Genomic DNA, 16,493 nt, shown 5'->3' with positions numbered 1-16,493 from the left:
GGATAGATTGGTTATGTATTGAGATGCAAAGCTTGTCCAGTTGTTCTGGAGACTGGAATGCTGCAGCTCAGGCCCAGGAGTGTGCAGACTTAATGTTGAATTAACAATGACCTGAATTCCCTTTGCTTGAATAACAGGAATGATCTCACTAGGGAATCCGAGAGACCAACCAACCAGTGTTCGCCAATGGAAGGGAAGTGATGGCTCATTATCCAGGAAAAGGGCCTCTGGTCCCTTTTCTTACTAGGGACAGGATTAGCTACAGATCGATATATGTATTTTCTAGGAAATCATGGGTACACATGGACATGGAGATAGGAACATGGGGTATCCTCCGTTCTTATAACAGCAGCAGCTGTTATAAAGGAAATTCAACAGTGTGTGATGGCTCCCGGCCTAGAAGATCACGTTAGGAAGCAGATCTGCTCCATCGGTCTCTCTCTGTCCCACCTCTGTCACCAGCATTTCTCTCTTGGGGCTGATTGTTCCCAGAGAGATGTACAAGCCCTGCCCTTGGAGCCCACGGAGGGAATCCTTCAGTGACCATTGCTTTCTTCCGAAGATCACATGAGATTGCTGCTAAAAGTCTTACGCATCAGAGTAAGACTTGAATTAAGATAAAATATTTCATACTCCATGTTTCATCATACATATATACATATGTAAACATGCAAATTGAATGTATTTGTAAACATACACATTGAATGTATTATTCAGTATAATTAGCTCAATTTTTGAATCTTATAGCCTGTCATTTTAATCGGAAGACGTAGTACATACTAATAGGAATGTTCTTTTCTTAATGTTGTAGTGCGGCCAACTGTCCCTATTCAGAAATTAATTTGAATAAAGACCGCATTTTCCCAGACCGCCTAAGTGGTGAGATGCCTCCGGCCAGTCCATCATTTCCAAGAAATAAAAGAGCAGATACCAATGAAATATCTTCATCTCCTGAAATCAGGTAATTAAAGTGATAATATTAGTCTTATTTAGAGATACTGTGGTTGGAAGAGATTTTTTCCTTAGATATTTTATGTTCTGTGGTGCTATCTTCTGGTATAGTATTGAAAATGCACCTGATATTTAATGTGAAATCATGGTGAGGATGAGTACTTGGATTTAAAAGCTTAGGCAGACAGTATAACAGTGTCCTTGTTCATCTTTCAGTTGAACTTGATTGATGTCACAAGTTTGGAAATCCCAGTCTTTTTATTTCATGCCAGCTCATATTTCTGAATGAACCGATCAATATTTATATAGAACCGTCCTTTGTAAGAAAAATGGTAGACTCCCTGTGAAGAATGGACATTATTTCTCTTTAGTATTCATCATATGGCAAGTACTTGCATCTACATTATTCCACTTAATTATCAGGATAGCTGTTGTACTATATGCTCAGCCATTTGGTTGGGATTTCACTCGTAGAGTGGAGTTAGACTCTTTTAACCTCTGTGCATTAAGAACCAGTGTGTCTTTAAGCAAGTGGTCCGTGCCCTTATGTTAACAGAAGATTCTACTAAAAGAAAGCAGATGAATAGGAAGATGATCCTTAGCACTTAGGTTTGGGGGCTTTCATCTATGGAGTGCTTTTAAAAGTGATGGCAATATAGTTCTTTGATTATTTAATATTTTATAACTTCTCTTATGGATGACCTAAGTGAACATTTGAATTAATAAATCTGATTCTCAGTTCACAGCAATAGTATTGGGGAAATGGCATTTTTTTCTTTCTGCTCTTTAAATTTTTATAAAGTATAGTTGATTTACAATGTTGTGCCAATTTCTGCTGTACAGTAAAGTGACTCAGCCATATATATATATATATATATATATATACACACACACACACTTTCTTTTTTATATGTTGTTTTCCATCGTGGTCAGAGTAATGGCATTTAAAGTATCAAAGTCCTTATCAAAATATCCTCATTGAAAGCGTCAGTATCTTATCCAGTTTTGCTCTGTAGATGGGCGAGAGCTGTAACTTCTTTATCGAAAAACAGTGGTGATTTTTTTTTTATATTTAAAACCATGACTAATCATTAACATAAATTGTTTATCCATCTCAGTGCACTATAATGAGGGCGTATCATTTGAGGATATTTGAGACAAGTAAAAGTACTAATTTGCAGAGCTCCCATCGTGGCTCAGTGGTTAACGAATCCAACTAGGAACCATGAGGTTGCGGGTTCAATCCCTGGCCTCACTCAGTGGGTTAAGGATCCGGTGTTACCATGAGCTGTGGTGTGGGTCGCAGACACGGCTTGGATCCCGAGTTGCTGTGGCTTTGGTGTAGGTTGGCAGCTACAATTCCGATTGGACCCCTAGCCTGGGAACCTCCATATGCCGTGGGTGCGGTCCTAGAAAAAGGCAAAAAGACCAAAAAAAAAAAAAGGTACTAATTCGCACAGTAATAACTACAGAGCTCATTGACTTACAAGAGGGAAGGATACCTAAAGTTTAGATTTCAAAAGCCAAGATACGCTTTCGGGGTAGGGGGGAGTTATTGTTGTTTTGCTTTTTTAGGGCTGTCCTTGTGGCATATGGAGGTTCCCAAGCTAGGGGTTGAATCCGAGTTACAGCTGACGCCCAAGCCACAGCCACAGCAACACAGAATATGAGACATGTCTGTGACCTACCCCACACCTCACAGCAACGCCCGATCCTTAAGCCATTGAGCAAGCGCAGGGATTGAACCTGCATCCTCATGGATACCAGTTGGGTTCATAACCCACTGAGCCACAACAAGAACTGCCAAAAGCCAAGCTACTGTTTAAAGTTTTAACAGAATAGTCTGAAGCACTGGCAGGTTTATCTGAAAGGCATTTCATTAACTTTGTGGGCTCTGGGCTGGATACCTGGGGTTAGTTTCCTCATAGCAGAAAGAATTGGTTGTTTTAGATGATTGGTGGGGGGGATCCTTTTAAACTCAAAATCCTTGTGAGAAAAGATTAATAGTTTTTCCCTTGGGTTCTATTGAGGTATAATTGACATACAGCACTGTGTAAGTTTCAGGTGCCCAGGATAACCACTTGACTTAGCTATATTGTGAAATGATTACCACAGTAAATTTAGTTAACATCCATCACCTCAAATAGATCCAAGAGAAAAAAGAAAAAAATGTTTTTTTCCTTGCGATGAGCACTTTTAGGATCTGCTTTCTTAGCAACGTTCAAATATACCATCCAGCAGTGTTAACCATAGTCATATGCTGTACATCTTGTGTACTTATTTGTTTTACAAATGGAAGTTTGTACCTTTTGGCCACTTTGCTCCAATTCCTCTGCTCTCCTCCCCTGCCTCTGGTAACCACAAGTCTGATCTCTAGAAAAGAGTAGTTTTTACAGAGGATCTCACCATTCCAGTGATCTATCTTCTGTGAGGGTATAATCATGGCTCTTCACATCATCACCTGTGATTCAGGAGACAGTCTCAGACATCTTAAGGTTTCGGTAGTAACCCATTGCACACGATTGATAGCTAAATATTTTTTGCATTATGTAGATTTTTAGTCCATGTTATCTTCTGATTCAGTGAATTCTACCTGTCATTACTTCTCCGTGAATTCATACTTACACTTATTTTTATCAAAGTTTAATTTCTTCGGAGTTCCCGTCGTGGCTCAGTGGTTAATGAATCCGACTAGGAACTACGAGGTTGCAGGTTCGATCCCTGGCCTTGCTCAGTGGGTTAAGGATCTGGCGTTGCCGTGAGCTGTGGTGTAGGTTGCAGACGTGGCTCGGATCCCACGTTGCTGTGGCTTTGGCGTAGGCTGGCGGCTGCAGCTCCCATCCAACCCCTAGCCTGGGAACCTCCATATGCCGCGGGAGAGGTCCAAGAAATGGCAAAAAGACCAAAAAAAAAAAAAAATTTTTTTAATCAAGTGGTAGGCCTTCATTCTAGGGTGCCAGGATTTAGTAAATGACCATTACAGGATTGACTATTTTAAAGACTTTGTTCATCTTTTTCTTCATCTTCAGCTTTCAGATTTACTATTTTTATCTTATTTATTTATTTACCAGTTTGTTTGTTTGTTTATTTATTGTGAAGCTAGCAATAACCTGAGAGATTTGATTAGCTATATGTTGTCAAAGGAAACAAGAGGGAGACAATCCCTAATGATCCCTCTATTTTTAAGGTGAACATTTTGATCAAGATTTTTTTCACTTTACTTTTATGATGCTATTTAAATAAATGAGTACAGATATATGATATATGCTTACTTCATTATGCATAGAAATGAGATTTCCAAAATAGCCACTATAACATAGATTTATTTACTCTTTTAAAGATAAATTTTATTCTTTAAAAATTTATTTTGGCAACACCCACAACTAGTGGAAGTTCCCAGACCAGGGATCAAAACCACACCACAGCAGCGACCTGGGCTGCTGCTGTGACAATGCCAGATCCTTAACCTGTTGCACCATAAGACAGCTCCCTATTCTTTAAAATTTTTAAAAACTGGCTTCCAGAGTATTTTTTTCTCTATGCAGTCATTAGCTCTCGACAATCAAAATGGCACATGGCATCTTAGACATATATAATTATGAGGTGGCAACATAGCAGGTGTTAACAAACAAGATTATAAACAAAGAAGTGTATCTTATGGCTTGAGGATGGTTGATTTAAAGTAGAATTGACAGGACAGAAATTCCCTGGCGTCTTTGCTGTAAGTGAATCTGTATGAACATATTTAATTATTTTTTTAATCTTTAAAAACAGATATAAACCTTTTTGATCAAAAGGTTTGATCAAAACCTGGACTTAAGATTGAACTGGTGAGCTATGCAAACTCTGAGAATGGTGGCTAATTATTAATAAGCCCTCAGTAAGTGTTAGTTTTTATTGGTGTGGTAGCAAGAGGAATAGGTTGCTTATTTGTTTCATAGTATTTCTTTATGCCAGAAGAGCAAAATAAAAGGGTGTGTCATTTTTTAATTAATATTCCTAGGTTAACTTTGAATAGAGCACTCAAATAAGATGATTCTCATAAAATCAGATTACATTCTCTTTTCCCATAATTATTGCTTATGTGGGTGGAGTTTCCCAGTCAGGTTTAAACACATTTCCTTTCCATCTTCTTAATAATTTGCTAAAAATTGGTCACCAGCCTCTACTTTAAAAAAAAAACAAAACAAACATTTGGCACAGCAAGAGACCGTTTTCACCCCCAGAAGCAGACCCTGAGACAGAGGTTTGATGGCAGGTGGTTTACTTGGGAGGGAGGGAAACACCAGTGGGGAGGTGAGGTGGTGAGGCCGAAGGGCAGACAGCCAATAAAAGCGTCACTGTCACCCTGGCTACCACTGTAGGCGGCGGGAACACAGTCCTGCGGGGAGCACTTCCAGAGACTGGGTAAAACACACATCTCAGAGTTTTCCCACCATAGGGATGAAGGAGCTGAGCTGTTTTAAAGGCCAGTTCCCTCTGGTCATAGAGTGAGGCTGCCGGGGTGGGAGAACGTGTAGTTGCACAGAACGTCCCCTGTTGCCCAGCAGGCAGAGCAGCCAGAGCCAGGTTAATTCCGCAGGAAGGCAGAGAGTGAGACAGGTAAGAGTCAGCTGCCAGTGGCCAGGGTACACGGGCCAGGCCCTGCCAGCGACTGCTGTGCCATCGCATTCACCCGTTTCAAATGCCGCCAGTAACATAATGACATCACACATACACCACGTTGCTTTCGATCTGGGAACAGACATAGTAGGGCCAGATAAATTAACAGTGCGAGGACATAGGTATCCTTCATACACTGCTAATGGTAATTGAAGGGCCAGTTCACAGGCCACCTGCTCGGCAGAGACCCATAGGCAACCAGTGTTCCATGAAAGTACTTCCTAAACCTGCCTCCACCTCTGACTCCCTGGCATCTCTAACATGCAGATTTGGGGGGCCCTGCCCAGCCCGCCAGAATCTTGCAGGCTAGATTTAAAATTTTTTTTTTTGTCTTTTGTTGTTGTTGTTGCTATTTCTTGGGCCGCACCTGCGGCATATGGAGGTTCCCAGGCTACGGGTCGAATCAGAGCTGTAGCCACCGGCCTACCCCAGAGCCACAGCAACGCGGGATCGAGCCGCGTCTGCAACCTACACCACAGCTCACGGCAACGCCGGATCGTTAACCCACTGAGCAAGGGCAGGGACCGAACCCGCAACCTCATGGTTCCTAGTCGGATTCGTTAACCACTGCGCCACGACGGGAACTCCCTAGATTTTAAAATTTTAAATTTCATTTGGGAGGGTATCTCCCTGCTTAAAATGTTCAGTGACTTCCCATTACTCTTGGAATTAAGACCTGAATTCTGAATGTGGCCTAATCAGTGCTGTCTGGCTCTGCCTAACTCCAGCTCTCGCCACCAGGCTGGTTTTAGCCAACCTTCAGCCACCTTGGTTCTCAAACCCTCTTTTTTCTGCCTCGAACCCCCATCCCTATTCTCCCCTAGGACATCTCACCTCGGGTAACTCTCATTTCCTCATGGGAGCTTTATCTGTTCCTCCAGACTGTGGACCCGGGTTCCTCATTACGTGCTTCCGTATCATGCATCCCAACTCCATAGACAGTTCTGTGTAAATACCTCCCCGGGTCTGTGAACCTGGCTTGATGATAAGCTGCATGAGCGCAGAGGCACGTCTTCTCTTCTTCTATGATTCTCTGAGATGCACACGGTGAGGATGCAAGGCCACCATGAATCATCCACCAACCTTCAAGGAGATGTCTTCAGTTATGTCACCTAAGAGCCAAGCCACTGCATAACCTTCTTTTTATTCCAGTGAAACGTTCTACTCTTCTCATCTTTGTAAAATCCCCACATGTGATATAAGGAGTGATTATTAAATGAGATAAATCCCCTAAACACATACTTGCACTTTTATAAATTGGGGCAGTGTTTCCCAGACTGTATCTAACTATTTGCCCACGTAGAAATTGCCACAAGATGAACATTTCTCTGTGACACAGCGAGAAAGTGGTTATGGCTGCCTCTGGGTGACGAGATGGGGCCCTGGCTCTTGACAGGGCTACAGGCAACATATCTTGGAGAACTTGTACCCAAGGGTCAGGGCATCCAGCTGGGATGCTCTGCCCCCCATTAAGAAGGTGCTACCTTGAGTCCTTTTGTAGGTGTGCTGAATGTTTGGATCTGTTTTCCTACCAAGACTTGTCAAATGGGTGGTCAGGTGATGAGTGAATTCTCTGTGTGTTTAGCTAGAAATGTTAGGATGTAATCTTTTCCCAGTTATCTGTTCATTCATCAGATGCGTAAGGAGTCTCTTGTGTTATGTCCAGAGCTTTCAGTGAGATGTTTTCCTTGCTTGAAAGAGCAAGCAGCTCTTCTCTGCCCTCACAGTGCTCCTGGCAGCAAGCTGGAGCTCTACCCATCAGGGGAAGAGCTTTTCCTGGGGACTGATAGATAACCTTTTTAACAGGCACTTCCAGGTGAAGGATGCAAGTCATCTATAAAGCAGGCTCTTAGAATGCACATGAATATAAGGGCCTTTTTCCAGAGTAATAGTTGACAGTGTAATACCAAATGGAGAACGGCAGTGTGTATCCTACATAGCCTTGTTCTCATGAAATCTATTCTACAGCTGTTTGTAATTGTGTTTCTAAATTAGGTACTATCTCTATTAAAAAAATCACATAATGTTTTAAGCTTCCATGTTGTTTAAGCCTGCTTAGCCATAACCACAGAAACACAGTGAAGCATTTTAAAAATACCTGCTAATGCTTGTATTACCTTGCAAGGCAAATGCCCATTACTAACCTAAATCCAATGAAAAAATCAAATCAGCTCTTTAGATTCCATTAAAGTGACTTTTCAAGTTGTAGATCCAGTGTTTCTACTTGAACATTATGTAGAGCAATTGTAGGAATTATAGCTTCCATCTGATTTGTATATTTAGGATGAATCAGATTTGCCCATCTGTACCCATAAGAAGGGCTCGATGAAACAGATGGGAATACAAGCTAACATAAAATATGGAAGTATAAGCATACATACATCTCTTTACTTTGCAAAACTGTAATATCAAGTGGAGTAGAATTAATTCAGAGCCGAAAGTTCTAAAATATTACAATAGTTAATTAGGAATCTTCAGAAACTTTGTTTTGCTTCCTGAGGTTCTCTGGTCCTGAGGGCTTGGTGTTGACACTTACAGAAAGTGCCTTTAATGACTGGGCATTCCCTGGCTGTTGGAAAGCCTCGTCCCCCTTTTGGTTGACAGGCTGCCAGATATGGATTAGGAACTGCAGAAGTTTTCAGATAGTCCAACTCTTAGGAATCGGAGTCCTCTATGCAGTTGTTTGTGTGCGCCAGGGAGAAGCTGGGTTTTAGTTAGAACATGGTCCTGATGCCAACCGCTGTGACACCAAGGCAACCATTCAGAATATAAGGAAGAGATGACTGTGTTATTGTTGATGCCTGGGAAGTTGTTAGAGCAGTTTGTAACACGGTTTTTATTTTATCTCCTCAATAGCACGTATTCCTGACTCAGGAGACTTTTTTTTTTTTTTTTTGTCTTTTTGCCATTTCTTGGGCTGCTCCCACGGCATATGGAGGTTCCCAGGCTAGGGGTCTAATCGGAGCTGTAGCCACCAGCCTGCGCCAGAGCCACAGCAACGCAGGATCCGAGCCGCGTCTGCAACCTACACCACAGCTCAGGGCAACGCCAGATCCTTAACCCGCTGAGTAAGGCCAGGGATCAAACCCACAACCTCATGGTTCCTAGTCGGATTCGTTAACCACTGCGCCACGATGGGAACTCCAGGAGACTCTTTTATGTATGTAGTGGAAAAGCAATGACAGCTGTTCCCTTTTCTATGAAAGCAATGCAGTCCTGCTTTTCTTATGATCCATCATCTTTATTTCCCCAATTTCACCTTATTGGTTAGGGCTTTTCGTTTCATAAGAGAATCAGTTACTTAGCTTCTGAGTCCGTTTTATTGGGGGTTTCTCTGGCATCTTGATAATATCAGCTGTGTTCAGTCATAATCCTTTCTTCACAAACGTATGTTCTTATGCTAAGTTCTAATTTAATAGCTTTATTAATCAAAATGCTTTATTTGTAGCCATTAAATAGTAGACTATATTTACCTTGCTGGGGGGTATTTATGAAAGTACTATTAAAACTATTGCTAGTATATTGCCTCAAAAGAAATATAATTTTAAAAATTCTATTCGAATATTAACTGTAGACATGAAAGTTTTAATCCTACTGGGTTTGTCATCTTTTCCAAATCTCTTTGAAGATGGTGCCCTCCTTTTCCCAAAGCTACCAAGCATAGTCTCCTCATTTGTAGGAGGGATTCTGGAAACAATTCAAGCACTTTTTTACAGTTCCTCTAACATAGCACCTTGAGATTTATTCTCTGATTTTTTACCTGTGAGTGACCTCAGCCCAGAAATTTATATTAAATGCTGAGAGCATGCAAAGAGATATCCTTTGGATGTTCAAACCCTACTTTTTTTTTTTTTTTAAACAGATCTTACTGCATTCACTGTGTCCCCAGCTGTTCCTGGGGAAGGCAGGTACTTTACAACCCTAACAAAGCCCATATGAGATTAGAAGAATCTATCCCAGAAAGAGAAGGATGATGTTGTTTTAAGGTACAAGCCAAGCCAAACTCAAGCTAGATTTAGGTGGCTGGAATCCCTGAATTGAAGCAAAATAATTAATTATTTCACATTTTTTCCACATTTTTGACAAACTGATGACTGATTGAAATAGAGCTAGCTAGGGATTGGATTGTTTTTAAATAAAAAATAAACAAACTTGAAGAGATACAGCTGTTTGTATTCAAGCGCTACCCTGTTACTATGTATTTACTCTTCTGATGTTTGTTTCACTAATATTTACGCAAAGTATAATTAGAGTAAGATAGTAAGACATCTAAAGCATGACACATAATTACAGAGAAAAAGGGAATGCTGACTCAGAAAGAAAACATTTTTTCCACTTGAGTGGATTCCACTGTCTTAATTAAAAGCCGAAAGAGTATTCTTGAGTCAGATTTTAGCTATGATTATATTTCAGTTTGGGCTAGAGAAATGTTGAAATAAATTTGTTCTTGAGAATTCTAACATCCCAAGAGGCATTTCTCTATTCCACGTGCTTCTCTAGGTGCTTTTACCTGTGTTAGATCATTGACGCCTCCTAATGCCTTATGTGGGGTAGGTGCTATTATTACATCCCCATTCTACAAACAGAACCACTCTTGGTTTCAGATTATATAGCTAATAAGTTGCAGACCTGAGTTATAACATAGGCACTGACTGTAGGCTCGTAGTCATCACTCTATAAAGGCTATTCCAAAACTTGAGGAAAACATCTTACTTAAAGAAAACAGATGTCAGTAAATAATTTTACCCTAAAATACAAGTAATTCTTTTTTTTTTTTGGTCTTTTTTTTTGTTGTTGTTGTTGTTGCTATTTCTTGGGCCGCTCCTGCGGCATATGGAGGTTCCCAGGCCAGGGGTCGAATCGGAGCTGTAGCCACCGGCCTACGCCAGAGCCACAGCAACGCAGGATCTGAGCCGCGTCTGCAACCTACACCACAGCTCACGGCAACGCCGGATCGTTAACCCACTGAGCAAGGGCAGGGATCGAACCCACAACCTCATGGTTCCTAGTCGGATTCGTTAACCACTGCCCCACAACGGGAACTCCAAGTAATTCTTAAATAGTAGTAGTTACCATTTATCATGCTCCTGCTTATGTGTGTGGCTGTGTGCTAAGCACTTTCTATACTTTATTTTACTGAGCCCTCGAAATGCCTGTGAGGTAGAGTTATTATCCTTGCTTTACAGATGATTCAGCTGAGAATTAGGGACTTTCAGTGACTTGCTGGAGGTCACAGAGAACTAGTAAGTTGCAGAGCTGAAATTTGAACCAGGTGTGTTCACTTCCAAAGACCATTCATACAACCCCTGCTGGGCTGCTTTCTCCATGTTACGTTTCACTGTACCCATGCCTCATCAACCTGTACCCCCTTCCTAGAAGAAGTTGTTGGTAATGAAGTATATTGATCAAGAGGAGAAGATAGAGTACTTTTTAAGTACAAAGGAGATAAAGGAGTTTGTAAGTTAAGACGATAAAGGAGTTCTGAAGTTTTTAAGAACAAAGTTGTAATTAAAATACAACGTAAAGTGTGTGTATATACATGCATGAATCACTTTGCTGCATAGCAGAAATTAACATTATAAATCAACTATATTTCGATTAAGGAATATAATGTAAAAATACTTTTGGTTGTCATTTTTTTAAAACAAAATCTGTCACGAAGCATATCTTGTACTATGTTCTAGAGTGGATTATAATATTAACAGTTTTGACATTCTGATATAAGATTGGGAAATCAAAATCTTAGATAAAGCATTCATTTGAGCATAGAGAAAGAAATCCATCACAGTACTTACAAGATTTCTAACCTTATGGGTGAGAGAAATGTTGGCTGTCCAGTTGAGAAAGCAGTTTTTATTTTAAAAAAATATAAAACAAGAATATTAGTCAGATTCTTCATTCCTGACCTTATCAATAAAAGATAGTTTGAAAATAAGATTATGCCACAACACGGAAAATTCCCTTAAGTCCTTGTAACAAGGATATGTACTGTCTTCTGGAAAAGCACAGGGTAAGAAAAAAAAAATAGTAATTGAATCTAATTATGGATTTTGGTGTCAGTAAGACCTGGTGCCGTATTTGCCCTGAAAATTCGGGATCAACCTCTTTAAGTTTCAGTGACTGTAACAACGGAAACTTTTCCAGTGATGCAATATTGGACATGTAAAGAGCTCAGCCCATCTTTGATGCATAGTGTGTTCTTAAGTATGTTAACTTTTCTTCTTATTACTTCTTGTTAATACTGCTTCTATATTTCTTGATGTGCTTGATCAGGATTCTGTTTCCTTCAGTGGTTCTTTTCATAATGCCTATGCCAGGTTTTTCGTTCGTTTGGTTTTTTGTTTTTTAATGGTTGCACTCATGGCACTTGGAAGTTCCCAGGCCAGGAATTGAATCCAAACCACAGCTGCGACCTATGCTGCAGCAATGCCAGGTCCTTTAACTCACTGCATCGGGCTGGGGATTGAATCCTTACCTCCACACGACCCGAGCCGCTGCAGTCAGATTCTTAACTCCTTGCACCACAGCAGGAGCTCCTAAATGGGCTAATTTTTAAAAATAGAGTTAAACTCCAGGAGTTTATGAGCCACTCACATATATCAGGCTAGGAAGCTGATGGATGACTGTAGGGCTTTCCTTGAAGGCATTTGCTTTTACAAGGCAGAGAGGGATGGTGGACCAAGTGCCAGCTTTGGGGTCACACACACCTGGGTGGGAATCCTGATGCTTGCACCTGAGCCGCTATGGTCAGATTCTTAAGCCACTGCACCACAGCAGGAACTCCCAAAATACCTGTTCTGATGGACTGCTCAGAACTGACCCTACCCTCTCCTACCCCGTTAACCCTCCAGCTAAAGGGAGCATCACACAGGACCCAAAGGGGCTTAGTCACTTTTAATTTTAAGGAGTTCGCAGAATCAGTATATTAATTGGAAATAAAACGTTCAATAAACGTTTCTTGTGGAGTCCTGTATCGGAGTTGTGTTCAGTGAAGATGAATATCCATGTTTGTGTATTCCCATGTTTATGTGGGGTAAATTTAATGAAATACCATGACTTAGGTATGGAAAGTGAAACGTGCTTATGCCTTTATAATGAAGCAACAAATAATATAAGAGCAGAAAGCTTCTATTTTGTTTCTCTTTGGGGATGGATTATGGCAGATTCAGCCATGAAGAAGCTTTTTGGGTCAAAAGTCTTGTTTTCCTTTTCTGTCTCTGTTCTGCCTAGAAAATGGTCCTTTTCTTACATTTCATAAAATAAGTCGTTGGCGTTGTATTTGGGCCTAAGAATACAAAAGAACTTTCCTTATACTTGGGTCAGATAGCTTTAGTGAAGTTTAAAGGAATATAATATGCTTTATTAAAACCACAAAAATGTAACTTTAATTATCAATGGACAGTTTCAATCATGAAATCTGAAATATACAGAAAATTCTAATAATTTTAACCTTTGTCTCCATTTGGCTTTTTGTTGTTTTGTTATTGTTGTTTCTGTTTTTTTTGTGGGGTATTTTGACCATTCACTAAGGCTTTTAGGGAAACCCACACTGACTAATTGGGAATGTATTTTCATTGACTCAGTGAAGTGCCAATTTTAAGTTATAGCATATAATGTGTGATTATTTCTAATAAATATTAATACAGCCATCCACAAAAAACTTTTCTGTGGCCACAATACTTATTGGGATAGATTTGTGGACTCAATAAAATTTATTATTGCCAATTAAACATGAAACAAGTTTGGAAGATCACAGAAGGTAATTTGAGCAAAAGTAAGCTGATTTTAACATGTAATTACCAAGTCTAACTTCAGCACTGTTTTTACAGAGAAGACAGTTTTCTATTATCACTTCAACTAATGTCCTTTCTCCAGTTATCAGTAATTTTCTTATATCCATTTTCTCTATACCACTGTCTCCCCACTTCTATGGAGTAAGAGCCTCCATAGCCATTTAATTTCTCAAGGAAAAAAAATCTTTATTGCATAATAAAGGTGGTTCTTCCCCATTCTCAAATAAGTCAGTATCCTTCAGCAATTGTGATAAATTACATTTAGTATGAATTAAACCTGGAAGCTCAGATTCCAATGAAATTTCACATGTCCCTGGAAATGATCCAGGTAGTGAACATTTATTTATCACATGCTTACTATGTTGGTATCATTGTGTTAAGTTATTATTGTTTCAAATACAGAATAAATTAATGTAATTAAAACTATAAAACTCCTTTGTACTTTGTTGGGATATTTGGTTTCAAGTGTATTTGCCCTCTTTCTGACACTGAACAGTAGAAGTATGGTTTTGGGTCTTCAGAAACTCAGGATATGTTTTTAAACATAACAGCATACAGAAATCATAAATAAAGGCATTATAAAGTACTAAAGTTTGTAGGCCAGATATCATACCCTAGATAGTCTCAAGAAATTGCAGAGTAGGATTTATTTTGAACTCTGAGAATGGAATAGATTATGTTAAAGTTTTTAATCCCTGAAATTTAGGTCTAAAGAAAATATGTGGCCTGCATTTGATTTCCTTTAAAGCCATTTTTGTCCCTGTTTTCTGGGTAAAGCTCTGAATTAAGATTGTAATGATCCAGTCCATCCAAGATCATCCTTGACATGGTTAGGTTAGCAGTAGGTCATTCCTGGTCAGAAAGAGGTAGAATCAATTCAGCCTGTGAATTTGAGTTGAGCAAACCAGGAAAAGCTTCCTAGAATTCAGTTTAATTCTCCTGGGCCAATCTCAGCCTCAATCCCAAATCCTGGAGCTGAGTCATATATAATGACTTGATTAAATGGTGTGGATCTTAAAGCACTTTCTTTAAATTGTAGTCATACCCAACACAAGTAAAATTCCTCGTAAATATATGTCCCAATTTGAAGTTGAATTATTCAGTAACCAGATTTTCCAGAATAGTTATCCTTCGTACCATTCTTCGCTTTAACATTTTTTCTTTTTTTTTTTTTCTTTCTTTTTTTTGTTTTTTCTTTTTTGTTGTTGTTGTTGTAGTTGTTGTTGTTGCCATTTCTTGGGCCGCTCCTGCGGCATATGGAGGTTCCCAGGCTAGGGGTCCAATCGGAGCTATAGCCACCGGCCTACGCCAGAGCCACAGCAACACAGGATCCGAGCCGCGTCTGCAACCTACACCACAGCTCACGGCAAACCGGATCGTTAACCCACTGAGCAAGGGCAGGACCGAACCCGCAACCTCATGGTTCCTAGTCGGATTCGTTAACCACTGCACCACAACGGGAACTCCTAACATTTTTTCTGAAAATGTTATAAAGTGTTATTAGTATTAATTTCTTCTTAATAAAACTAAAAATCCTTTCTAATATTTTAATGATACCTTTTTTTTTTTTTTTTATCTTTTTAGGGCTGTACCTGCAGCATATGGAAGGGCCCGGGCTAGGGGTCAAATCAGAGCTGTAGCTGCTGGCCTACACCATAGCCACAGCAATGCCAGATCCTTAACCCACTGAGTGAGGCCAGGGATCGAACCCACATCTTCCTGGATACTAGTCAGATTTCTTACCACTGAGCCACGAAGGGAATTCCCATTTGTTCTTAAATTAAGAAAAACAGTTGTTGAGATGCAATGTGAACCATTTTTAAAAGTTTCTATTATAGAATATTAAAACACCTTTTTTTTTTGTTTTTCTCAGAGACCAGCATGCTGATGATGCCAAAGAAGACTTTGAAGAGAGAACAGAGATTGAAATGAGGACATCCCATGAAGCCAGAGGTACCTATAATAATCTCATATTATTGATGGGTATTACTACTAATACTCAATAGTCAAAACTTAACTGGAATATAGCATTCACTTTTATATTAAAGATAAGCTTCATTTGCTTGGTTGGTTCTATTATTGCAGGCAATGAAAGTTTATTGTCTAGGATAAATTTGATAGGTAATTCATGATAAAAATAATTATGAAAGGATATGTAATTCATGATGATACTGATTCATCTGGGACCAGTGTTTACAAATCTGTACAATATTGTGTGTACAGTTGGGGTAATTCATTGCATTTGGTCCTTGTTTGTACATTTTCTTTGGTTCTTGTTGATGTCACTTGCTCCTATGTTTCTGACTCATCTCAGAATGTGTTGATATCCAAATAGAACTAATATGGTCTTAATCTGTTACCACAAAATGAAAAGGAACTCACTTGAACAAATGTTTTAAGTTGTATTGGAAAAAAATAATTTGTCTTAACATCTTTGCTGAATAGACATTACAATGGTTTAATTAAGCAATGAAGTCATAATAACTGTTAGTTGTAGAATAGGTTGTATTTATAACTTACACATAGCTATGTAATTATTATTTTTCTTATAAGAAAATGTTGGTCTCATTGTGATTTTAATGATTGTCCCTGGGGACTTGGCTTATCATGTGCTTTTTTTTTTTGCTTTAGATTGTTTACAGGATTATAGAATGGCACCAAAGAGCTCTTTGCCCATAATACCCTGTTCCATAAGTGATGCTTTGATTTCCATATCTGATTGTCATAAGGCAGTAATTTATGATTAATTTAAAGGTTATAGTCTCTGCTCTCCTCAGCATGTGTTATGGTGTTTAATCTAGCACCATACATAAACCCTATAGGTGGCTAGAGTTTGAATTCCTGTTCTACCACCTGCTCACTGTGTAATCTTGGACGTTTCATTGAATACCTCTCAGTGCTTCTGTTTCCTTATCTGTCCAGAATGTTGATGATGGTAACTCCCTCCCACAGTCATTATAGGGATTGAGTCTAGTTAACACTTGTAACTGGCCTAGAATGGTGCCTGGCACGTAATAAGTACTATGCAAGTATTTGATTATTTTAAATGTTTCTGGTCTTGAGAAAGGAAGAGAAACATTTAATTTA

The 16,493-nt window shown here is 39.4% G+C and overlaps 1 protein-coding gene across 7 annotated transcripts in view; it reads left to right on the top strand.

The window, feature by feature from the left end:
• L3MBTL3 (L3MBTL histone methyl-lysine binding protein 3) overlaps nt 1–16,493 on the top strand; it is a 121,041-nt gene that overhangs the window by 87,611 nt on the left and 16,937 nt on the right. For all 7 annotated transcript variants that reach the window (XM_047758892.1, XM_047758860.1, XM_047758870.1 and 4 more), the window contains 2 exons: nt 812–961; nt 15,280–15,359. In XM_047758892.1, the coding sequence (XP_047614848.1) occupies nt 812–961; nt 15,280–15,359 (230 nt within the window). The remainder of the gene's footprint in view (nt 1–811; nt 962–15,279; nt 15,360–16,493) is intronic.

Source organism: Phacochoerus africanus, chromosome 2 (genome assembly GCF_016906955.1).
Source record: "Phacochoerus africanus isolate WHEZ1 chromosome 2, ROS_Pafr_v1, whole genome shotgun sequence".
In the NCBI taxonomy this organism is placed as follows: Eukaryota; Metazoa; Chordata; class Mammalia; order Artiodactyla; family Suidae; genus Phacochoerus; species Phacochoerus africanus.
Note: the sequence above shows the minus strand (reverse complement) of the source record. Positions and strands in the feature narration are given on the sequence as shown.